At 50.0% G+C, this 24505-nt stretch overlaps 1 protein-coding gene across 1 annotated transcript in view; it reads right to left on the bottom strand.

Moving 5' to 3' along the window:
• Positions 1–24505, bottom strand: part of LOC141272996 (receptor-type tyrosine-protein phosphatase T-like) — a 424966-nt gene that overhangs the window by 14688 nt on the left and 385773 nt on the right. The window contains exons 23-27 of the mRNA XM_073684271.1: positions 24293–24390; positions 8927–9043; positions 8403–8557; positions 6610–6745; positions 5931–6080 (exon numbers count right to left, since the gene is read on the bottom strand). Of these exons, the coding sequence (XP_073540372.1) occupies positions 5931–6080; positions 6610–6745; positions 8403–8557; positions 8927–9043; positions 24293–24390 (656 nt within the window). The remainder of the gene's footprint in view (positions 1–5930; positions 6081–6609; positions 6746–8402; positions 8558–8926; positions 9044–24292; positions 24391–24505) is intronic.

Genomic DNA, 24505 nt, shown 5'->3' with positions numbered 1-24505 from the left:
TCAGCCAAGCGGCAACAGGCTGTGATGAAGCTAATATGCTTAGGTGACAAACCGCACAATGCTGAAAAGTTGTGGACAGCTCTGAAAGAGCAGGCAGATCTGTGGCTCACACCGCTGAACCTACAGCCAGTCATGGTCGTGTGTGACAATGGCCGTAGCCTGGTGGCGGCTCTGAGGCGAGGCGAGATCACACACGTACCATGCCTGGCCCATGTGCTTAACCTTGTGGTTCAGCGGTTTCTCAAATCCTACCCAGAGCTGCCAGATCTGCTTGTTAGAGTATGCCGCCTGTGTGCCCATTTTAGAAAGTCAGCTACAGCTTCTGCTGCCCTTGCTGTGTTTCAGCAGCATTTGCAGCTTCTGGCTCACAGACTGGTGTGTGATGTCCCCACGTGTTGGAACTCTACACTGCAGATGTTGGGAAGGATTTGTGAGCAGTAGAGGGCAGTTGTTGACTACCTGCATCAACAAGGCCATCAGTATTCAGTTCAGACTCCACACATAAGACCTCAGGAGTGGACATGGATGTCAGACATATGTACCATCCTCCAAAACTTTGAGGACTCCACCAAGATGGTGAGCGGCGATGACGCCATAATTAGCGTCACCATCCCGCTTCTCTGTCTTCTGAAACGCTCTCTGCTCTCAATCAAAGGGGATGCATTGCAGGAGGAGCACAATGAGATGGAGCAAGGAACCATACAGTGTGAGTACACACAGCCAAGCCTCATCTCATCCCAACGTGGATTAGGTGACAATGAGGAAGAGGAGGAGGAGGAAGGACAGGAGCTAGTTTCATGCACTATAGACGGTACTACCTGCACAGCTGTCATACCGTCTGACATGGATGGCCAGAGGACAGAGAGGAGAAGGAGGAGGAGAGCATGGTCAGTCATCCTCTTGGTGAGGACACGGAAATCTTGCTTGCTACTAGTCTGGCACACATGGCTGAGTTTATGTTACACTGCCTTTCCCATGACCCTCGCATTCTCAAAATTTTGGGTGACAGTCATTACTGGTTGGTGACACTTCTAGACCCATGCTACAAGGAGAACTTTATATCTCTTATTCCGGGGGCGACAGGTCTTCAAAAATGGGGCTGTACCAGAAGGCCCTTGTTGCAGAACTATTAAAAAAATTCCCATCTGATAACGCTGGCAGAAGAGGGCACACTTCGTTGGACAACCAAGGAGTACAGGCGAGAGAGACACAACTTCAATCCATCAGAGGCAGGGGAACACTGTCAAAGTTCTGGGACAGTTTTCTCAGCCCCTCCCATCGCACAGGCCCTGAGGCGCGGGGTAATCTCACAAGGAGTGCAAAGTTTGTGAAGATGTTGAGGGAGTACCAACGTCCTCCATGATTCCTCTGTGCCTTATAATTATTGGGTATCCAAGCTGGATACGTGGAATGAACTGGCTCTCTATGCCTTGGAGGTCCTGGGCCGCCCTGCCGCCAGCGTTTTATCAGAGCGTGTTTTTAGTGCCGCTGGTGGAATTATAACTGATAAGCGCACTCGCCTGTCAACTGAAAATGCTGACAGGCTGACTCTTATAAAAATGAACAAGGGCTGGATTGGGCCAGACTTCTCAACACCACCGAATGATAGCAGTGTAACAAACTCAAATCCAGTGTCTTTTCTTGGGAAGTGTATTCCCATGCAGCTTTTCACACCCAGACATGGGTATACGCTTCCTGATTTTGGCTATTTGCTCTTGTCCTCCTCCTTCTCCTCATCCTTATCCTCCACCGCCATATCACCAGGGTGACCGTGGTCCGTGATGCAACACCCACATAATATTTTTAAAGGGTGTTCATGATGTCCGTAAAAAAAAAATTGTTATACAGTATATTCATGTATACCCCCCAGGGGTAAATGTTTGTCAGCCTATACATTAGTGCATGGGCATTACAAGTATAGGAGGCCCGCTCCTTTCTAATGGGAACATTTTTTTATGAGGCCCTCCTCCAGGTCTCTTCTAAGGGGCATTGAAGAGCCTCCAAATTTTTGGCAGCCCTTGCATTCACTGCATAGGCCAACAGTATGTGAGACCCTCTCCTTTCTAATGGGAATTTGTCGTTACTGTGGCCCTACTCCACATGTCTTTAAATTCTTAGTGGGGTTTTTCCTAAATTTGGTCAGCCATTAGACTCACTGCATACCCTATAACTGTACAGCAGACTCTCTCCTTTCTAATGGGAATTTGTCGTTACTGTGGCCCTGCTCTATGACTCTTTAAATTGTTAGTGGGGTTTTTCCTAAATTTGGTCATCCGTTGGACTCACTGCATACCCTATAACCATATAGCAGACTCTCTCCTTTCTAATGGGAACATGTCCTACTCATTACTGTGGCCCTGCTCTATGTGTCTTTCAGAGTCCCTCCATCATCAATGAAACAGGATGTGTCTGATGATGTGTCATACATCACATTGCCAGATAAGGTTGTAAAATGTTAAAATGACATTTCCCGGTGAATACATTTATCTTAAAAAATAACGTAAAAAAAAACAAAACAGTAGGATCTTTCTTTAATATAAAAACAGAGTCGCCAATGTAACCTCAATGTAATCACATTGTTTAGCTCCTGCACCTCCTCCTCCATCTCCGAAATGACCACATCAGTCACAAGCTGACAGCACTGCAGCACTGCCTTGGCCAAGCGGCAACAGGCTGTGCTGAAGATAACATGCTTAATGCTTAATTGACAAACCGCCCAGCGCTGTAGAGTTGTTGCAAGCTGTAACACAGCAGCCTGATCTGTGGCTCTGACCGCTGAACATACAGCCAGGCATGGTCATGTGTGACAATGGGCGGAACATGGTGACGTAGAAATGACAGCCGGGTAGATACGGTTTCCCTCTATGCCAGTCTTTTCACCGAGCTAAAGAATATGGCTGTGGTGAAACACAACTCCCACTGAGAATCTGTTTCAGATTGAAAAACATTGTGCCCACCAGAGGATTTGATTCTGAGGGCTCATCTTTCTCACCCGCTCAAGAGTCCCATAGCAGCTGAAAAGTTAGCGCTATCATGAACTCTCTTGATGTAGAAGCCAGGGTACACCAGAGGATTCTCTGGTCGAACCGTCCAACCCTGCCGAGAAGCAGTCCTGGCTAAGAAAAGCGTGTGGGAAGGTTCCCAAACACTCTATGGCTGCTCTTTTTACTGAGGTGGAAACCCACGCAAACACGGGGAGAACATACAAAGTCCTTGCAGATGTTGTCCTTGCTGGGATTTGAACCCAGGATCCCAGTGCTGCAAGGCTTCAGTGCTAACCACTGATCCAATGTGCTGCTGTTCACCCTCTAATATCTAACAGGCTGGAGAAACTTGCACCTACTGCAACTCTATCTTCAGCTCCTTTCTGAGAAACTAATGTATTTGGGCAGCCACTCAGTATACCAAATAAAATTCCTGAGAAGGAAATTGGGGATGGCTTCGCTACTGGTACTAGGGGCAGTGCTAATACCATGGCGTTGTACCATAGTTTACTGGAAATATTCCAGGCTGGTAGGCGGCAAGCAAATTCCCACAGAAAAGTACCAGCAGTAATGTTCAGGGACCCGCGCTTGTAGAAGGCGGAGACAACGCAGGGAGAAATAGTGACGACTGGGGACCGAGTATGGACACGAGGCATGAGGTTGTGAAAAGCTTCCGCCTCCACGAGCCTAAAAGGCCACATTTCAAGTGCAAACAGCTGCCCAGAAATCTGTCAGTTTAGTATTGCAGCCTGTGGGTGGGTGGCTGGCTGCATACTTGCGCTTGCATTCCAAGTAACAGAAAACTAAGCAGATGATGGCCTCTATCATCATCATGGCCTCACCTCGGCACTATGAACTCTCCTGAAGGAGAAGCCAGGGCCCACCAGAGGAGTCTCCGGTTTTCTGGTGGGTCCATCCAACCCTGCCAAGAAGCAGCCCTGGCTAAGAAAAGTGTGGGGGAAGATTCCCTGACACTCTATGGCTTTTTTTTAATGTGGATAGGACGTGCTTATGCATGTTATTTCTCAAACCGGATTGCAGATCAGGCCATTGCCCATCTCTGTAGTCATGAAATTAAATGCGCAAAAAAAGATGTTTGTATGTTAAAGCACCACCGAGAAGTGCGAGTTGATGTTGGATGGGCTGCCATTGCTTCTGCAAAAGCTGCTTTAGAGGACTTCCTGGGAGAAATGACACCCAGAGTAGATACGGTTTCCCTCTATGCCAGTCCTTTCACTGAGCTAAAGAATATGGCTGTGGTGAAATACAACTCAGCAAAAAAAGTTGTGGACTGGCTCCTACCGTCCCTGGCCACATTCACCTGTCCACGTGTTTGCGGTTAGGCAGTTCTTCCCAGTAAGTGCACTGGGGAGGGCACGGGTAATGTTGTGGGACCCATGCTTGTGGAAGGCAGAGACGTCACCGGGAGAAACAGTGGCGGCTGGGGACCGAGTATGGACACCCGGCCGCCGCCGGCATGAGGTTATGAAAAGCTTCCGCCTCCACGAGCCTAAAAGGCCACATTTCAAGTGCAAGCAGCTGTCAAAAATTTGGCAGTATAGTATTGCAGCCTGTGGGTTGGTGGGTGGCTGGCTGCATACTTCCGCTTGCATTCCAAGGAATGGGGTAGGGACAACTGAACGCTGCACTGGGACAAGGACGTGGACGGTGATTGTTGCAAGTCTGCAATGACAGGTGCATGGCGGGAGGCATCTTCGCATGCGCCAAGGATCACTTATGATGGGCACACTTTTAGACAGTGCCCTCTGAGTCAGAGATGCTTCCAGAGGTCTTCCCCATGCTGTTCCCATGTCTTTTCAGCACTGTAATGTGTCTGATGATGTGTCCCACACCACATGGCCAGATAAGGTTGTAAAATGTTAAAATGACATTTTCCGGTGAATGCATTTGTCTTGGTTGAAAGCAATGCAAAAGTGCAAAAACGGATCAAAAACGCTACGTGTAAACATAGCCCAAGGTATAGAGGAGTATTTTTGTTTTTGGTTATTTATTTTGCCTTATATACAAGTCATTACCCTGGAAAGGATGTTCCTTAACATATTTCCCAGGAAAATCCATTTTGGTTTAGTTTTTGTATGTTTTATTGTGAGTCCGTAAAAGTGGCAACGTTGTTGAAAGCAGTGACCTGGGAGTCAGAAATGCTTCCAGGGGTCTACCCATGCTGTTCCCATGTCATTTGAGCACTGTTCCTATTGATTTGGGCAATTTTTAGGCCCTCTGCAGACCGCCGGGGGGAGCCGCCGGAAAAATGCTCGAGTTTCCCATAGACTTACATTGGGCTCGTTGCTCGGGTCGAGCACCCGAGTATTCCAATGTGCTCGACCCGAACAACGAGTACAGAAGCATTTTAGTGCTCTCTCATCACTAGATATAACGCCCGATACCCGGTCTCATCACTGCTAGGACCAGGCGTTACTGGGGCGAGCACTACAGCAGCAATCAGTAATCACCTTGGACAGATCTCCCCAATCCTGAGACAATATATTCAGGAGGAGCCATGTTACATAGAGCGCCCTCCAATGACAGCCCCGGAGGGGATATAATGCCCGGTGCCCGGTCTCATCACTGATAGGACCGGGTGTTACTGGGGCGAGCACTACATCAGCAATAATCAGTAACTGCCCCGGACAGACCCCTCTAATCCTGAGACAATATATTCAGGAGGAGCCATGTTAAATAGAGCATCCTCCAATGATGGCCCCGGAGGGGATATAACGCCTGGTGCCCCGATCCTGAGACAATATATTCAGGAGGAGCCATGTTACTTAGCGCGTCCTCCCATGACGGCCCCGGAGGGGATATAACGTCTGTGCCCGTGTCCCCCTGGCCGGACCTCCTCGATCCCACTGCATTATTATCAGGAGGACCCCACGTGGCGGCCCTAGATGTAATTATACTGTAATGTCCCGTGCCCCGTACTCTTACCTGGAATTGCCGGTCGTATCCGTCCATCCCAGTGCGGGGGTCTCGTCTGGTCATGTGACTGAGCTGTCTCCCCATGTCCGGCACTGGCACACTGGTGGTACCGCACAGCAGTGTCTCCAGGAGGATGTCATACAGGAAGGCGTACTGCTCCTGAGGAACAACACACAATGAGTCCAGCCGCGCCGTACACCGTACACCGTTAGTGATGACGATTCTAGTTTTTGTCAGTTGTGCTTTCTCTGGGGTAGCCATGGTAACATCTATATGCTGACTCTGCCTGCACCTCCCGTCATGTGACTTCGGCAGGACACCACAGTGAACACCCCATCATGGCCGATGAGCCCTGACCTGCTGTTCTTCCTCACAGCCCCACAGTCTGGTGACGTTACCATGGTCACCACAGAGCAAGCACAACATTTCCATGAGCAGCAGACAGGAGATCAGGAGACGATGAATCCTGATATAATGTGGATATTTAGGATCTGGCAGTCCCTCCACCATGCCTTAGAGTTGTGTCAGATACAGATATAGTGGCACATTGTCACCGGGTGTCCACGTGCCACATAAACCCCGCACTACGTGTGCCATGTGCCCTATAGTGCTCAGCAATACGATGGGTACGTTCGCCCCCATAACAGCCCACATGGGGCGGAGATAAGGCGACATTTTGCCTGCGTACCTTGTTCTGCACCATGTTCACACGATTCTTCCGGAGCCGGAGGACACAGCCGAAAACATTCACCTTCCTCACAGCCTGCGCCATATTCAGGAGGATATCCAGAGCCACGAATGTTCCAGTCCTACCGATCCCCGCACTGCAAATTGCGGAATGTAAAACATGGAGGATCCAGGAGTGGCCGTAATGTACGACACTAATGTATGGCACTGGTATATGGCACTAATGTACGACACTAATGTATGGCACTGGTATATGGCACTAAGGTTGATATTATAGTGCCAGTCATAGTTCCCACATTACAGCTCCACCTTATGTCAGCCATAGCGCTGTAATGCTAGTTGTCATTGGAAATATTAAGAAAATAGTTTCTCTTCCCCTGAAGCCCTTCTCACCCCTCCCTTTATCCACCATCTGTCAGCGTAAAAGAAGTTGTCTCTGTGTAAATTAGCACAAGCAGGAGAATTGGCTAGTAGACAAATGCTAGTTCAAAGGGGGCTACTAACCCAATTAACATGTGAGTGTATTTTCCAGTGGCACAGACCTGCGATAAATCTACACCTAGGTGAGAAAGAAATAGTCCCGGACTTCAAAAGAATTCAACAGAAATCTAGTGTCTGTCCGGCACCGGCAAAAAATAGGGAACATGTAAAGTTCTATACCTCTGATAATAATGGGGCCTATATTTTTAGTGGCAGGGTCAGCCAAGAAACAATATGCATAATTTTCTGTAGCTGTGAGCCCCTCCAGTGAGCGGTAATGCAAAAGTCCAAATTAACAGACCGTAGCTATGTCATGTGTGGTCTTTAAAGAAAAGTAAATTCATAATGGAAAAAATGGCGTCACTTGCAAGCTTCTGCAAGCAACCAGCAATAAGTTATCCTAGAAGTTAGAGATTCTAATAAAAATATGAAGGCTGGAGCCAAGCCCACGTGAGGTCATCACAGGGAGTGTGTGGGCAGGTCTTTCCCTTCGACATAAAAGACCCAGCCGAAGGTGGGTCAGCACTCATGTTGGAAGTACATATTTATGGGTAGTATGAGTCACGTTCGTTGAACGGGTATAGGAGCGCTTCCCTCCAGCCATACTGAATCGTCTCTGAGGTCTTTATAGTAAGTTTCTTTTGTTAACCCCTTTTTATTTTGTGTAACTGTATACTCTGTACTATATTGTCTCCATTTGTAAAACCTTTGTATATTTTTCAAAAACACTGCCTCCCTTTTGGATTAAATATAAAATGTAATAGTTCTATTTCTTTTGCTCTGTAATCGTTCCCTCCCCCGAAGCCATATACGCTTCCAGAAAGCAGGTGCGCGACCAGGCCTGTATTGTATTTCAAATTTGGTTGGTGGTGGCAGCGAATAATATTAAGTGGGCTATCGGGAAGCTGGCAGAGACCGTATGGGGGCGTATACACATATTCCATGCATTGGAATTCAGAAGTGTGTACGCCATACGCTTTCTGCTCGCTTGCTGATAGCTACTTGGTGGGTAATCAGGATCGTGTGTGCATGAATCCCTGAGAATCCCTGACAAAACAGGACAGAGTGATGCCAGCGGCGGGATATTGTGTGATCTTCCCGGTGTCGTCACTGACGTTCCTGACAACAGTGCTGTAATGATAGTGCTGTAGTGATAGTGCTGCCAGCGTCTATACAGTACAGTCAGCTAATGACCGGTATAATAACAGCCTTGTGTGATGCTCACGTTGTAGCAGATGTAGATTATGTACCAGCAGTCAGTGTGAGCTGTCCTGTCCACTATCTGTGGGGAGATTATCCGGCATAGTCTTGTACCTGCAGTGCACTATGACCGGGCCCGACCCCGGGGTGTTACATCGGTTCATCTGCTCCACCAGCTGCACTAGACCCGACAGCGTCCTGGGCACCCCATGGTCCGGCCACTCCAGGTACTGCAGCTGCTCCACCTTCACCTGCACCGCAGACTGCACCTGGGGAGAAGACGACCGGTCGTCAGGAGGGGGCTGCCATAATAGATGTGGGGGGATACAGGCAAGTCACAGGCAGGAAAATAGATCAAGTCAGCACAGAGTATTTCAGAAATCTGGCCACTCATTAAATGAGGTTAGTTCCGACAAGTCAGTTGAGATGTGAGTAGTCAGAGTTCCACAGCAGCACAGAGTATTTTGAGAGTGGGGAGTTAGAGGTCCGTCTCTTCTAGGAGGAGGTTAGTGAAGCAATGCTGATTGTGATTGGAGCAGCCACTGTGGGGGGCACTCTAGAGCTTCACAGCAGCACAGAGGAATGAGAAATAAACAGACAAATCGGCAAACCGTGGTTAATGCCGGAGCAAGTCTGACCTTCTTCAGGCTGAAGCTTCTGCTGATGATAGCGCCGGTCTGAACCACCTTCACTAAAGACACTGTGATGTCACCATACGCCTGCGTCTGATCCGGCCAATAGCAATGACACTTTATCTGCAGAGTGTGAATAAGAACTTGAGTGTTAGGTGTGTATATACTGTATATACAGTTGTGCTTAAAAGTTTACATACCCCGGCAGAATTTTTGCTTTCTTCGCCTTGTTTCAAAGAACATGAATGATCAGAAAAACCTTTTTCTCCACTCATGGTTATTGGTTGGGTGAAGCCATTTACTGTCAAACTACTGTGTTTTCTCTTTTTAAATCTTAACGATAACCAAAAACATCCAAATGACCCTGATCAAGCGTTCACATACCCCAGTTTTTAATACCGTGTATCGCCCCCTCTAACATCAATGACAGCTTGAAGTCTTTTGTGGCAGTTGTGGATGAGGTTCTTTATTTTCTCAGATGCTAAAGCTGCCCATTCTTCTTGGCAAAAAGCCTCCAGTTCCTGTAAATTCCTGGGCTGTCTACCATGAGCTGCGGGCTTGAGATCTCCCCAGAGTGACTCAATGATATTGAGGTCAGGAGACTGAGATGGCCACTCCAGAACCTTCACTTTGTTCTGCTGTAGCCAATGACAGGTCGACTTGGCCTTGTGTTTGTTGTCATGTTAGAACGTCCAAGTACGTCCCATGAGCAGCTTCCAGGCTGATGAGTGCAAATTTGCCTCCCGTATCTGCTGATAATGTACTGCATTCATCTTTCCTTCAACTTTTACCAAGTTTCCTGTGCCTTTGTAGCTCACACATCCCCAAAACATCAGCGATCCACCTCTGTGCTTTACTGTAGGAATGGTGTTCCTTTCATCATAGGTCTTGTTGACCAAATGTAACGTTTATGGTTGTGGCCAAAAAGTTCAATTTTGGTCTCATCACTCCAAATTACCTTGTTCCAGAAGTTTTGAGGCTTGTCTCTGTGCTGTTGGGCGTATTGTATGCGAGATACTTCGTGTCATTTGCACAGTAATGGCTTTCTTCTGGCGACCCGACCATGCAGCCAATTTTTTTTCAAGTGCCTCCTTATTGTGCATCTTGAAACAGCCACACCGCTAGTTTTCAGAGAGTCCTGAATTTCACCGAACAATTTTCCTGGCAGTTGTGGCCAAAATGTTTGTTGGTCTACCTGACCGTGGTTTGGTTTTTACAGAGCCCCTGATTTTCTATTTGTTAATCACTAGTGTTGAGCATTCCGATACTGAAATATCGGGTATCGGCCGATATTCGCGGTATCGGAATTCCGATACTTAATTCCGATACTTTTGCAATATCGTATACCGGAATCGGAAGTTCCCATAATGCAATGAGCCATTTTCATTTTATTCAGCCAATGAGGATCCTAAGAAGTGTGGGCACATCCTGTTAGGCATGTAGGCATCTTAACTAATGGCATGTCTGTGATTGGCTGCTGAAATGATGTCATGATGCACTATAAAAGCCGCCGCCGCCATTTTGAGCTCACTCTGCTGTGAATTCAGTTAGGGATAGGACGCTGTTGTTCTGAGGGACAGTTTTAGCTACCTATTTGGTCTATTCTGCTTTACCCAAGCTACTTTATAAATCGCTGTGCCTTGCAGTGCTAGTGCACAGTTCTCTGTGCTGTTCACCGCTTTCTGCAAGGTCTGGTGTGTGAGTGCAGCTCACCCTGTAGTGTGTGCTTCAGCCACGTCTGGTTGTAGTGCACTCAGTGTGTGTCACTGCCTCATACATTGTCCTTTTTTGGCAATTCATAATTTTTCCTGATATCTCCTATTAGTGTGGTGGTTCCATCCGTATTCAGCTAAATTGGTTCCAAACACACTATACAGGAGTAGTTAGAGGAGCCTTTCTGCAGCATTGGGCCCTGCAGCCCCAGCCAGATTAGTATTAACCTATTTTTTGCAGCCTCATCTATTGCATTGCAGGTTACCTTCCTACATTGTAATAGCTACAAAAAGTTTGTGATACTATCGGTATTACATCTTTGGGCATATCCAGTGTCTTTTTGTGACAAAAAAAACCTAAATAAAGTTCACCAAACACTCCACTTTACAGTTGTGTAGGCCACATTAGCTCATATTAAAGTCTAGTCCACACTTTATAAAATTAGTGTTTCTTATACCTGTTAGCAGCTGTTCAGGAATAAGCACACTAAGCTCTAAGTACTTTTCTGCCTATCTTTATCAGTCTACCAAGATGAAGAAGGCAGGGAGTAAGGTGTAACATACCTGGCGGCGTCCTTGCATGGTGGTCCATCTCCCACTGTGCAAGAGCGCGCACTTGATCTCCTGTCCAGAATGTCTCTCTGGCTTCCCTCCATGCTGTCTGTTTGTGTCTGCTTCTGCTGCTTAAGGGCGGCGCCCGATCACTTCCTGCTTTTTGTACCTGCTGTGGGTCACACCCCTTGTGCGTCCTCAGCCTATTGCTGTCTGTCACCTGGTATATAGCTCAGCTGCTCCCATCTATCCCTGCCTGAGCATAGTGTTTCATTCAGTGTGTGCTTGCACTCTGAAGGTGCCAGGTCCCGTTCTGTGTTCTCTTGTCTGCCTATCCTGGAGGCTGTATTTCCAGGCCTGTCTGAACACGCTCCTAGCCTGTTCCTCCCGCCTTCTAGGGGCTGATTACCTAGACCCGCTCCTGTATCTTGTCTGTCCTGTCTGAACACGCTCCTAGCCTGTTCCTCCCGCCTTCTAGGGGCCGATTACCTAGACCCGCTCCTGTATCTTGTCTGTCCTGTCTGAACACGCTCCTTGCCTGTTCGTCCTGCCTCTCTGGGGGCCGTATTCCCAGACCCGCTCCTGTATCCCTCTGCAGTGTCGGTCTCCTCCGTACACTCAGTTCCAGTCTGAACTCTCTCCTATCCTTTACCTGTTTTGCCTCTATGTCCGATGTCCGTTCCCTTCCTTTTTCTGCAGAGTCTGAACTCGTACCTAACTCCTGCTTGTTGTCTCTGTACTCCCGTTTGTGAGTTTGTGGTCCACTCGCTACTTCACTGCAAGTACCCTGTGGGTATCTGGCTCTGCCTTTCTCTTCCTGTCTGTTCCGTGTGAACAGAGCCCTGTCCCCCCTGCTCTGCCTTGCTCACCGCTCCGACGGTTCTAGCCTGCTCTGACTCCTTTGCCCACTGCTCCGGCGGTTCTAGCCTGCTCTGACTCCTTTGCTCACCGCTCCGGCGGTTCTTGCCTGCTCTGACTCCTTTGCTCACCACTCCGGCAGTTCTTGCCTGCTCTGACTCCTTTGCTCACTGCTCCGGCGGTTCTAGCCTGCTCTGACTCCTTTGCTCGCTGCTCCGGCAGCCTTGCTCCGCTCTGACCCTTTTGCTCACTGCTCCGGCAGTCTCGCTCCGCTCTTATCCTTTTGCTCACTGCTCCGGCAGTCTTGCTCCACTCTTGCTCACCGCTCCAGGCGGCCTCGTCCTGCTTTACTCTTGCTCACTGCTCCAGCAGTCTCGCTCAGCTCTGACCCTTTGCTCACCGCTCCTGGCGGCCTTGTCCTGCTCTACTCATGCTCACCGCTCCAGGCGGTCTTGTCCTGCCCTGTTCTCGCTCACCTCTCTGGGCGGCCTCACTCTGCTGTGTTTGTCCGCCACATCTGTGGTTCTGTTCCTGAGTCCCAGTGTGTACTGGGTCCTATCCCGCCAGTGTCCCTACCTGCTAGTGCCTCCCTGTCTGCACTCTAGCTGTGCTTGCCTGTACCCCTCTGCCTGTATTGTTCCTGAGTCCCAGTGTGTACTGGGTCCTATCCCGCCTGTGTTCCTACCTGCTAGTGCCTCCCTGTCTGCACTCTAGCTGTGCTTGCCTGTACCCCCCTGCCTGCATACCCGCCTGCCTGCATACCAGTCGTGCCTGCCTATACCCACCAGTCTGTGCGCCAGCCTAACCAGTCTGTTCCTGTATTCCCCTGTGTGGGTCAACAGCCGTGTCCGGGGTCTGTCCTGGAGTAGCACCTGGTCCCTCTGCTCGGTTCCTCCTTGGTGCACTGGCGTCGTATGCCGTCGTGCGACCCTGGTCGGATCGGGTGAATACCTAGTTACGCCCCTCCAGGCATTCACTCTCCGGCACGGTCCAGTGGAATCACTACAATCACACGCACACGCCGCTCAGCCCGGGCGTGTGCATTACATAAGGCATGTGGGCGTGGGCGTGGGCGTGGGCATGGAGTTTCTGCAGGGAGAGGACGTGAGGATTCTGTGCCTGCAGGGAGAGGATGTGGGGATTCTGTGCCTGCTGCGGGCACCAGTGACTCAGCGTCCCCCAGTTTTACCAGGGAACAGTCCTTTATGCGCAGATTTGTAGGAGCTAGCCGTACCCCACTGTTGTCGGATGGATGGCAGCTAACGCATCGACTTCAATTAGTTCCAGATCCTCTCAGGTCCTGAGCACTGAAGAGCACCCATCTGTCTCTTCACCACCTGCCAAATTGCCCAGGCAGTCAGAGAGCCCTGGACAGGAGCCATCTCTACTTCTGTTCTCTGAATCTCTTGGCTTGGAAAGAGGGGGCCAGCCAAGCAGAATTCGAGAATTTGAAGAAGAGGTAGTATGCAGTGATGCGCAACCGTTTTGTCTCTCTGAATCTGAAGAGGCGGGTGGGCCAGTGCCTATGGTCAGCAGCACACCTCAGTACGCATCTGATGATGAGACTCAGGTGCCACTTTCTGGTGCGTACTGTGCTGTCGAGACTACCCAGGAGAAGCAGTTGTTTGAAGAGGGTGGTGTAGATGATGAGGTCCTTGACCCATCATGGCGTGAGGGACAGGAAGGTGGTGGGAGCAGCTCTGAGGAAGAGATTCCCCGAACAGCCCAAAAAGGAGGGAGAGGGAGGGGGCAGACTTGGTTGCCTGTAGCCTCCACTTCGGCACCCATTAGGAGCATGGCTCTTCCAAAATCCAAAGCGGGCGCTCCCAAGACTTGCAGTGCCTGGTCCTTTTTTTGACACAGTTGCAGATGACATTTGCTTTGTCAAATGCAAGCTGTGTAATCAAAAGGTGAAAAGAGGGAAAAGTGTCAGCAACCTCAATACCACAAATATGTGGAAACATGTGCGGACCAAGCACGTGGTGGAGTTACAAAAACACACTGAAGACCTAGGCCAACCTACAGCGCCACCTACCACCTCTTCAGCTCATGTTGTAGCCTCTTCCTCCAGCTCACACACAGCTGGTTCGGCTTCCTCACAGGATCGCCATGGAAGAATCTCTGACACTGTTGTACAGAGACACAGTGTAATTCCACCCAGAGCACCACTTTCCCTGTCATCCTCACACTCCCAGGCCAGTCTACAGCCATCGTTAGCACAGGCATGGGAGAAAAGGCGCCCATACTCGGCAAACCACCCCCGAGCACAGGCTCTGAATGCTGGCATTGCTAAACTACTGGCCCTTGAAATGCTATCATTCAGGCTGGTGGAGACTGACACATTCCGTAACTTTATGGCATTGGCAGTCCCACAATACAACGTGCCCAGCCGCTTTTATTTCAGCAGGCAAGCCGTCCCTGCCCTGCAACATTATGTGGAGGGAAAAATTAAACATGCGCTACAAAATGCCGTCAGTAGCAAGGTCCACCTGACCACCGATGCGTGGACCCGTAAGCATGGACAGGGACGATACCTTTCCCTCACTGCCCATTGGGTAAATGTTGTGGAGCTGAGTACAAATCTTGAGAGTGGCGCTGTACGTGTTCTGCCAACTCCAAGGATTGCAGGAATCCAGTCTGTACACATTGACTCCTCCTCATACTCCAGTTCCTCTGAATCAGCGCTGCAGGAGCCGTCACGGTCTACCTCCACATCGACCCGTGAACGGTTACCTGTTATGATGACCGATATGAGCACAGCCGTGGCCAAACGTCAACAGGCCGTATTAAAATTAATTTCTTTGGGGAATCGAAGCCACACAGCGCAGGAGCTCTGGAATGCCATCAAGCAGCAGAGCGACGTGTGGTTTGTGCCAGCGAATCTCCAGCCAGGCATGGTAGTGTGTGACAATGGCCGAAATCTGGTGGCAGCTCTGGGCTTAGGCAACCTCACTCACATCCCATGTCTGGCACATGTGCTCAACTTGGTCATGTAGAGTTTATTGAGGGACTATCCAGATCTTGATGCACTGCTTCACAAGGTCCGCATAGAGTGCGCTCACTTGCGGCGTTCCAGCAATGCAAGATCACGCATTGCAGCTCTGCAGCGCCGATTACGTCTTCCGGAACATCGCATCATATGTGACCTACCCACCAGGTGGAATTCAACGTTACATATGTTGGAGAGGTTGTGTGAGCAGCAGGCAGCAGTAATGGAGTACCAGCTGCAGCAGGCGCAAACAAGTCGCAGTGCGTGCCGTTCACACTTCACCACCACTGAGTGGGCCTCTATGAAGGACATTTGCCACGTTTTGCGTGCCTTCGATTATTCCACGCGGATGGCGAGTGCAGATGATGCACTAGTCAGCATGACTATCCCCCTTATCTGCCTGCTTGAAAAAACACTGCAAGCACTAAGGGACGGAGGTGGAGGATGAGGAGTCACAAATGCCATCTGCTTCGCTACAGTCTGCGCAACGTGGTTCCTCACAAAGGCCTAGGCAGGGGACACTTTGTGAGGAGGATGAGGAGGAGTCAATGGATGAGGAAGACATCTGTCCAGAGGAGGGAGGTACACAATGCTCTAGAAGTCAGTATCTAGAGCGAGGGTGGGGTGATGCAGAGCAGGCAGAGATCACGCCTCAAGCAGGGGACAGCGTTTCTTGGCCAGTTGGCAGTCTGCAGCACATGGTTGATTTCATGCTGCAGTGCCTGAGAAACGACCGCCGCATCGCCCACATTCTCAACACGGCTGATTATTGGGTGTCCACCCTCCTAGATCCTCGCTACCGGGACAACTTACAAAGCCTCATAACACCGTTGAACCGGGAGCGTAAAATGCGGGAGTACCAAGACGCACTGGTGCATTCCATCATGTTCTCCATTCCAACCGAGAGCAGTGCTGCTATTGCTTTACAAAGCAGCTCAGTGCGTCGAGGCAGTGGAGGAAGCTCTGCACAAAGAGGGAGCAGAAGCAGTGCCTCAGCACAAGGCAAGACCAGTATGGCCGAAATGTGGCAAAGTTTTGTGTCCCCCCCGCCACAAATGTCTACACCATCACAGATGGCTCCAGTCAGCAGGAGGCAACGTTTCCGTCAGATGGTGACAGACTACATGTCTTGCCCTCTTAGTGTACTCCCAGACGGCTCTTCTCCCTTCAAGTTTTGGGTCTGTAAGCTGGATACATGGCCAGAGCTTAGTCAGTATGCATTGGAGGTGCTAGCTTGCCCTACTGCTAGTGTATTATCGGAACGCGTCTTTAGTGCCGCAGGTGGTGTACTAACAGACCGTCGCATGCGACTATCCTCCGATAACGTTGACCAGCTTACTTTTCTCAAAATGAACAAGGCCTGGATCTGTCATGAATTTGCCAGTCCTCTTCCAGAATAAATAATTGGTTGGCAACAGTATCCAGGTCTCCTGTTCTGTTCATGTTTCTACCACCTGAACTGTAATCCCTGAGCTCCAACACCGCCAGTTGGCGCTCGGAAGTGCCGTCTGCACAGTCAACACTTGCTGCCGTGTCATTGGGGTTCAGTAACGTCAGCTGTTACCCTGCTGTGCGGAAGGCAATTTCTCCTGCTCTGTCCACATTCTCACTACTACAGATTTTAAAGTTGCTCCAATTACACCTCTGGCTTCTCTGTTTTCAGTATTATCCCTGAGTTCCAACACCGACAGTTGGCGCACGGAAGTGCCGTCTGCACAGTCAACACTTGCTGCCGTGTTATTGGGGTTCGGTAACGTCAGCTGTTCCCCTGCTGTGCGGACGGCAATTTCTCCTGCTCTGTCCACATCCACTGTACTACTGATTTAAAACCTCCTCCAAATACACCTCTGGCTCCTCTGTTTTCAGTATTATCCCTGAGCTCCAACACCGCCAGCTGGCGCTCGGAAGTGCCGTCTGCACAGTCAACACTTGCTGCCGTGTTATTGGGGTTCAGTAACATCAGCTGTTCCCCTGCTGTGCGGACGGCAATTTCTCCTGCTCTGTCCACATTCTCACTACTACAGATTTTAAAGTTGCTCCAATTACACCTCTGGCTCCTCTGTTTTCAGTATTATCCCTGAGCTCCAACACTGCCAGTTGGCGCTCGGAAGTGCCGTCTGCACAGTCAACACTTGCTTCCGTGTTATTGGGGTTCAGTAACGTCAGCTGTTCTCCTGCTGTGCGGACGGCAATTTCTCCTGCTCTGTCCACATTCTCACTACTACAGATTTTAAAGTTGCTCCAATTACACCTCTGGCTTCTCTGTTTTCAGTATTATCCCTGAGCTCCAACACTGCCAATTGGCGCTCGGAAGTGCCGTCTGCACAGTCAACACTTGCTGCCGTGTTATTGGGGTTCGGTAACGTCAGCTGTTCCCCTGCTGTGCGGACAGCAATTTCTCCTGCTCTGTCCACATCCACTGTACTACTGATTTAAAACCTCCTCCAAATACACCTCTGGCTCCTCTGTTTTCAGTATTATCCCTGAGCTCCAACACCGCCAGTTGGCGCTCGGAAGTGCCGTCTGCACAGTCAACACTTGCTGCCGTGTCATTGGGGTTCAGTAACGTCAGCTGTTCCCCTGCTGTGCGGACGGCAATTTCTCCTGCTCTGTCCACATCCACTGTACTACTGATTTAAAACCTCCTCCAAATACACCTCTGGCTCCTCTGTTTTCAGTATTATCCCTGAGCTCCAACACCGCCAGTTGGCGCTCGGAAGTGCCGTCTGCACAGTCAACACTTGCTGCCGTGTCATTGGGGTTCAGTAACGTCAGCTGTTCCCCTGCTGTGCGGACGGCAATTTCTCCTGCTCTGTCCACATCCACTGTACTACTGATTTAAAACCTCCTCCAAATACACCTCTGGCTCCTCTGTTTTCAGTATTATCCCTGAGCTCCAACACCGCCAGTTGGCGCTCGGAAGTGCCGTCTGCACAGTCAACACTTGCTGCCGTGTCATTGGGGTTCAGTAACGTCAGCTGTTCCCCTGCTGTGCGGACGGCAATTTCTCCTGCTCTGTCCACATTCTCACTACTACTGATTTAAAACCTCCTCCAAATACACCTCTGGCTCCTCTGTTTTCAGTATTATCCCTGAGCTCCAACACCGCCAGTTGGCGCTCGGAAGTGCCGTCTGCACAGTCAACACTTGCTGCCGTGTTATTGGGATTCGGTAACGTCAGCTGTTCCCCTGCTGTGCGGACGGCAATTTCTCCTGCTCTGTCCACATCCACTGTACTACTGATTTAAAACCTCCTCCAAATACACCTCTGGCTCCTCTGTTTTCAGTATTATCCCTGAGCTCCAACACCGCCAGTTGGCGCTCGGAAGTGCCGTCTGCACAGTCAACACTTGCTGCCGTGTTATTGGGGTTCGGTAACGTCAGCTGTTCCCCTGCTGTGCGGACGGCAATTTCTCCTGCTCTGTCCACATCCACTGTACTACTGATTTAAAACCTCCTCCAAATACACCTCTGGCTCCACTGTTTTCAGTATTATGCCTGAGCTCCAACACCGCCAGTTGGCGCTCGGAAGTGCCGTCTGCACAGTCAACACTTGCTGCCGTGTTATTGGGGTTCGGTAACGTCAGCTGTTCCCCTGCTGTGCGGACGGCAATTTCTCCTGCTCTGTCCACATCCACTGTACTACTGATTTAAAACTTCCTCCAAATACACCTCTGGCTCCTCTGTTTTCAGTATTATCCCTGAGCTCCAACACCGCCAGTTGGCGCTCGGAAGTGCCGTCTGCACAGTCAACACTTGCTGCCGTGTTATTGGGGTTCGGTAACGTCAGCTGTTCCCCTGCTGTGTGTCCGGCAAATTCTCCTGCTTTGTCCACATCCACTGTACTACTGATTTAAAACTTGCTCCAATTACACCTCTGGCTCCACTCTGTTTTTAGTATTCACCCTGGGTTCCAGCACCGCCAGCTGGTTCTCGGCAGTGCCTTTGGATTAGGTGCCTCCTTCTCGGTATCCAAGTTCCACCAACGTCTGCTGGTCCTTGGTAGTGCTTTCTGGCACAGGTACCTCCTGCTTAGTAACCGAGTTCCAGTACCGTCAGCTGGTCTTCGGCAGTTCCATTGGCTCTTGTACCTTCTGCTACCCATCCGGGTTCCAGTACCGTCAGCTGGTCCTCAGTAGTTCCATTTGCTCTTGTACCTTCTACTACCCATCCGGGTTCCAGTACCGTCAGCTGGTTCTCCGCAGTGCCTTTGGATTAGGTGCCTCCTTCTCGGTATCCAAGTTCCACCAACGTCTTCTGGTCCTTGGTAGTGCTTTCTGGCACAGGTACCTCCTGCTTAGTAACCGAGTTCCAATACCGTCAGCTGGTCTTCGGCAGTTCCATTGGCTCTTGCACCTTCTGCTACCCATCCGGGTTCCAGTACCGTCAGCTGGTCCTCGGTAGTTCCATTTGCTCTTGTACCTCCTACTACCCATCCGGGTTCCAGTACCGTCAGCTGGTTCTCGGCAGTGACTTTGGCATGGGTACTCCCTCCTGCCCAGCCTGGTTCCAGCACGCCAGCTGTTTCCGGGTAGTGTCAACGTCACTTTGCCTCCAATGCATTGTTCTGTCGTGTTGTGGTCGGGTTAGCCGACTCTATGGTGCCTGCAGTTTAGGCGACTCCTATGTGGGCTGCGGGATCTGGCAATGAAGGCTGGTTCCATAGTGCCAATAGGACAAGCACCCCCTGTAGGACTGTGGGTTTTGGTAACTGCGGCCGGCTCGCGGCCTTGAACTTTTTTTTACATGGGTACCTTCTGCTACCCATCCGGGTTCCAGTACCGTCAGCTGGTTCTCGGCAGTGCCTTTGGATTAGGTGCCTCCTTCTCGGTATCCAAGTTCCACCAACGTCTGCTGGTCCTTGGTAGTGCTTTCTGGCACAGGTACCTCCTGCTTAGTAACCGAGTTCCAGTACCGTCAGCTGGTCTTCGGCAGTTCCATTGGCTCTTGTACCTTCTACTACCCATCCGGGTTCCAGTACCGTCAGCTGGTTCTCGGCAGTGTCTTTGGCACGTGTACTCCCTCCTGCCCAGCCTGGTTCCAGCACGCCAGCTGTTTCCGGGTAGTGTCAACGTCACTTTGCCTCCAATGCATTGTCCTGTCGTGTTGCGGTTGGGTTAGCCGACTCTATGGTGCCTGCAGTTTAGGTGACTCCTATGTGGGCTGCGGGATCTGGCAATGAAGGCTTGTTCCATAGTGCCAATAGGACAAGCACCCCCTGTAGGACTGTGGGTTGTGGTAACTGCGGCCGGCTCGCGGCCTTGAACTTTTTTTTACATGGGTACCTTCTGCTACCCATCCGGGTTCCAGTACCGTCAGCTGGTTCTCGGCAGTGCCTTTGGATTAGGTGCCTCCTTCTCGGTATCCAAGTTCCACCAACGTCTGCTGGTCCTTGGTAGTGCTTTTTGGCACAGGTATCTCCTGCTTAGTAACCGAGTTCCAGTACCGTCAGCTGGTCTTCGGCAGTTCCATTGGCTCTTGTACCTTCTGCTACCCATCCGGGTTCCAGTACCGTCAGCTGGTCCTCGGTAGTTCCATTTGCTCTTGTACCTTCTACTACCCATCCGGGTTCCAGTACCGTCAGCTGGTTCTTGTCAGTGACTTTGGCATGGGTACTCCCTCCTGCCCAGCCTGGTTCCAGCACGCCAGCTGTTTCCGGGTAGTGTCAACGTCACTTTGCCTCCAATGCGTTGTCCTGTCGTGTTGCGGTCGGGTTAGCCGACTCTATGGTGCCTGCAGTTTGGGTGACTCCTATGTGGGCTGCGGGATCTGGCAATGAAGGCTTGTTCCATAGTGCCAATAGGACAAGCACCCCCTGTAGGACTGTGGCTTTTGGTAACTGCGGCCGGCTGGCGGCCTTGAACTTTTTTTTACATGGGTACCTTCTGCTACCCATCCGGGTTCCAGTACCGTCAGCTGGTTCTCGGCAGTGCCTTTGGATTAGGTGCCTCCTTCTCGGTATCCAAGTTCCACCAATGTCTGCTGGTCCTTGGTAGTGCTTTCTGGCACAGGTACCTCCTGCTTAGTAACCGAGTTCCAGTACCGTCAGCTGGTCTTCGGCAGTTCCATTGGCTCTTGTACCTTCTGCTACTCATCCGGGTTCCAGTACCGTCAGCTGGTCCTCGGTAGTTCCATTTGCTCTTGTACCTTCTACTACCCATCCAGGTTCCAGTACCGTCAGCTGGTTCTCGGCAGTGACTTTGGCATGGGTACTCCCTCCTGCCCAGCCTGGTTCCAGCACGCCAGCTGTTTCCGGGTAGTGTCAATGTCACTTTGCCTCCAATGTGTTGTCCTGTCGTGTTGCGGTCCGGTTAGCCGACTCTATGGTGCCTGCAGTTTAGGTGACTCCTATGTGGGCTGCGGGATCTGGCAATGAAGGCTGGTTCCATAGTGCCAATAGGACAAGCACCCCCTGTAGGACTGTGGGTTTTGGTAACTGCGGCCGGCTCGCGGCCTTGAACTTTTTTTTACATGGGTACCTTCTGCTACTCATCCGGGTTCCAGTACCGTCAGCTGGTTCTCGGCAGTGCCTTTGGATTAGGTGCCTCCTTCTCGGTATCCAAGTTCCACCAACGTCTGCTGGTCCTTGGTAGTGCTTTCTGGCACAGGTACCTCCTGCTTAGTAACCGAGTTCCAGTACCGTCAGCTGGTCTTCGGCAGTTCCATTGGCTCTTGTACCTTCTGCTACCCATCCGGGTTCCAGTACCGTCAGCTGGTCCTCAGTAGTTACTCAGCTTTCTTGTACCTTCTGCTACATTTCCAAGTTCAAGCTTTCTGAAATGGTTCTTGGTAATCACTCTAGATCTCCCTGATGAGGACCCTGAAGACGAGGACCCTGAAGACCAACCCTAAGAAGACGAGGACCCCGAAGACGACGACCCTGAAGACGAGGACCCTGAAGACCACTCCGAAGAAGACGAGGACCCTGAAGACCACCCCGAAGAAGACGAGGACCCTGAAGACCACCCCGAAAAAGACGAGGACCCTGAAGACGAGGACCCAGAAGACCAACCCGAAGAAGACGAGGACCCTGAAGACGAGGACCCCCGAAGACGACGACCCTGAAGACCACCCCGAAGAAGACCAAGAAGATGACCCTGAAGAAGTTGACCAAGAGGACAAAGAAGAGAAGACAAGCACCAAGATGCAGACGAACAAGAGACAGAAAACCAAGAAGCAGAAATACAAGAAGCTGCAGAACAAAAAGCGGAAGAACATTAAGCATAAGACTAAAAATCAGAGCAAAAGATAATATCTAAATTATAAGCAGAAGATGACTAAGCAGTGTATGGGGGTGAGTCTGTTCCTCCTTGTGGTGCCCCTGGAAAAGACCTGCTGCTGCAGGCCAAACTGAACGCGGACAAATCCTGCTGTAAATCTTTTGTGACGGGCAGAACGAAAGGTGTAATGTCCAACCTTTTATAGATAACAACTACAGGAATGCCTGCCACAAATAAGAATATGATGAAGAAGAAGAATATGAAGAAGATGAAGAAGTAGAATATGAAGAATGTAAAAAAAAAGAATAATACGAAGAAGGTGAAGAAGAAGAAGATGAAGAAGGTGAAGAAGAAGTGGATGAAAAAGATGCTGAGGATGATGAAGGAGAAAGTGTGGGAGAAGTAAAAAAGAAGGTGAAGAGCATGGAAGTAGTGAAACATAAATATCTGACAAAATATAAAAATACTTAACATAGTCAATATTTCCGTAACTCAGAACGTCTTAAAAAAAAATATTAATTCCTGCTATTCCATTTGATTGGGCTAAACCTCTATGCCTTTATTGTCTCCCCCACCTCCCCCAATACATTCTACATTATTCTTAGTTGTTTTTCTTCATGTAGAATTAACCTACAAGGAAAGAAAGGGTTTATTTTCATTCCGATATTTCTGTCCCATTGACTTGCATTGGTTTCCGGTATCAGAATCGGCGATATCCGATACTTTTTCGGTATCGGTCCGATCCAATCCGATCCGATATTTCCCGATATCAGAAGGTATCACTCAACACTATTAATCACAGTTTGAGCGCTGCTGACTGGCATTATCAATTCCTTGGATATTTCTTTGTATCCCTTTCCTGTGTAATACAGTTCAACTACTTTTTCCGGTAGATCCTTTGTCAATGCTTTTGCTCTCCCCATGACTCACAATCCAGAAACATCAGTGCCTGGATGAAAGATGCAAGAGTCTGTCTGGATCCTAGAAACTGACTCAGATTTTATGCACACACACTGATTACAAGCAAACAGGTCACAGGTGAGGATGTTACCTTTAGTAGCCATTCAAACCCATTTGTGTCAAATTCTGTACATATTATCAGCCAAAAATCACCAGGGTATGTGAAATTTTGATCAGGGTCATTTGGATGTTTTTGGTTGTCATTAAGATTTAAAATGAGAAAACTCAGTAGTTTGACAATAAATGGCTTCACCCAACCAGTAACCATGAATGGAGGAAAAGTTTTTTTGTTATCATTCCTATTCTCTGAAACAAGGCCAAGAAAGGAAAAATTCTGCCGGAGTATGTAAACTTTTGAGCACAACTGTATATGTGATTTTATGCATTATATATATGTATGCATATCATCTCTATGGGCGGGGGTGAAACTCCAAACCGTGACCTCACCATAAACCTACTTGTACACCTGTCCTGTATCATCCCATGTATCATCCCCTGTCCTGTACACCTGTCCCATGTTCTCCCCTCCAGTACACCTGTCCTGTATCATCCCCTCCAGTACACCTGTCCCATATCATCCCCCTCCAGTACACCTGTCCCATTGTTCTCCCCTCCAGTACAACTCTCCCATGTTCTCTCCTCCGGTACACCTCCCCCATATTCTCCCCTCCGGTACACCTCTCCCATGTTCTCCCCTCCAGTACACCTCCCCCATGTTCTCCCCTCCAGTACACCTCTCCCATATTCTCCCCTCTGGTACACCTCCTCCATGTTCTCCCCTCCAGTACACCTCCCCCAAGTTCTCCCCTCCAGTACACCTCTCCCATGTTCTCCCCTCCAGTACACCTCTCCCATATTCTCCCCTCCGGTACACCTGTCTCGTATCCTCCCCTCCAGTACACCTCTCCCATATTCTCCCCTCCGGTACACCTCCCCCCATATCCTCCCCTCCAGTACACCTCTCCCATATTCTCCCCTCCGGTACACCTCCCCCCATATCCTCCCCTCCGGTACACCTTTCCCATGTTCTTCCCTCTGGTACGCCCCTCCTGCATTATACTATCAGCTTCTTCCATCTCACCTTATTCTGCTCCTCTAGTGCAGTCAGCATGACAATGACGGAGCTGCCCTCCTGCCACACCATGCTCCAGAAGTCAGCCACCGTCTCAGGAAGGGGACCTGCCACAGGATAATTTCACACATCATCAATCTGACAGACCCCTGGGGTGTTTATAACTGTCTTAAATAAAGGGCTCTCCAGGTTGAAGAGTGTCTACTTGTTAGAAGGATTCCT

This window comes from Phyllobates terribilis, unplaced genomic scaffold (assembly GCF_046119375.1).
Source record: "Phyllobates terribilis strain yellow unplaced genomic scaffold, ASM4611937v1 Scaffold_1__5_contigs__length_1240528914, whole genome shotgun sequence".
Taxonomy (NCBI): Eukaryota; Metazoa; Chordata; class Amphibia; order Anura; family Dendrobatidae; genus Phyllobates; species Phyllobates terribilis.
This window is presented reverse-complemented; position numbering and strand designations above follow the sequence as displayed.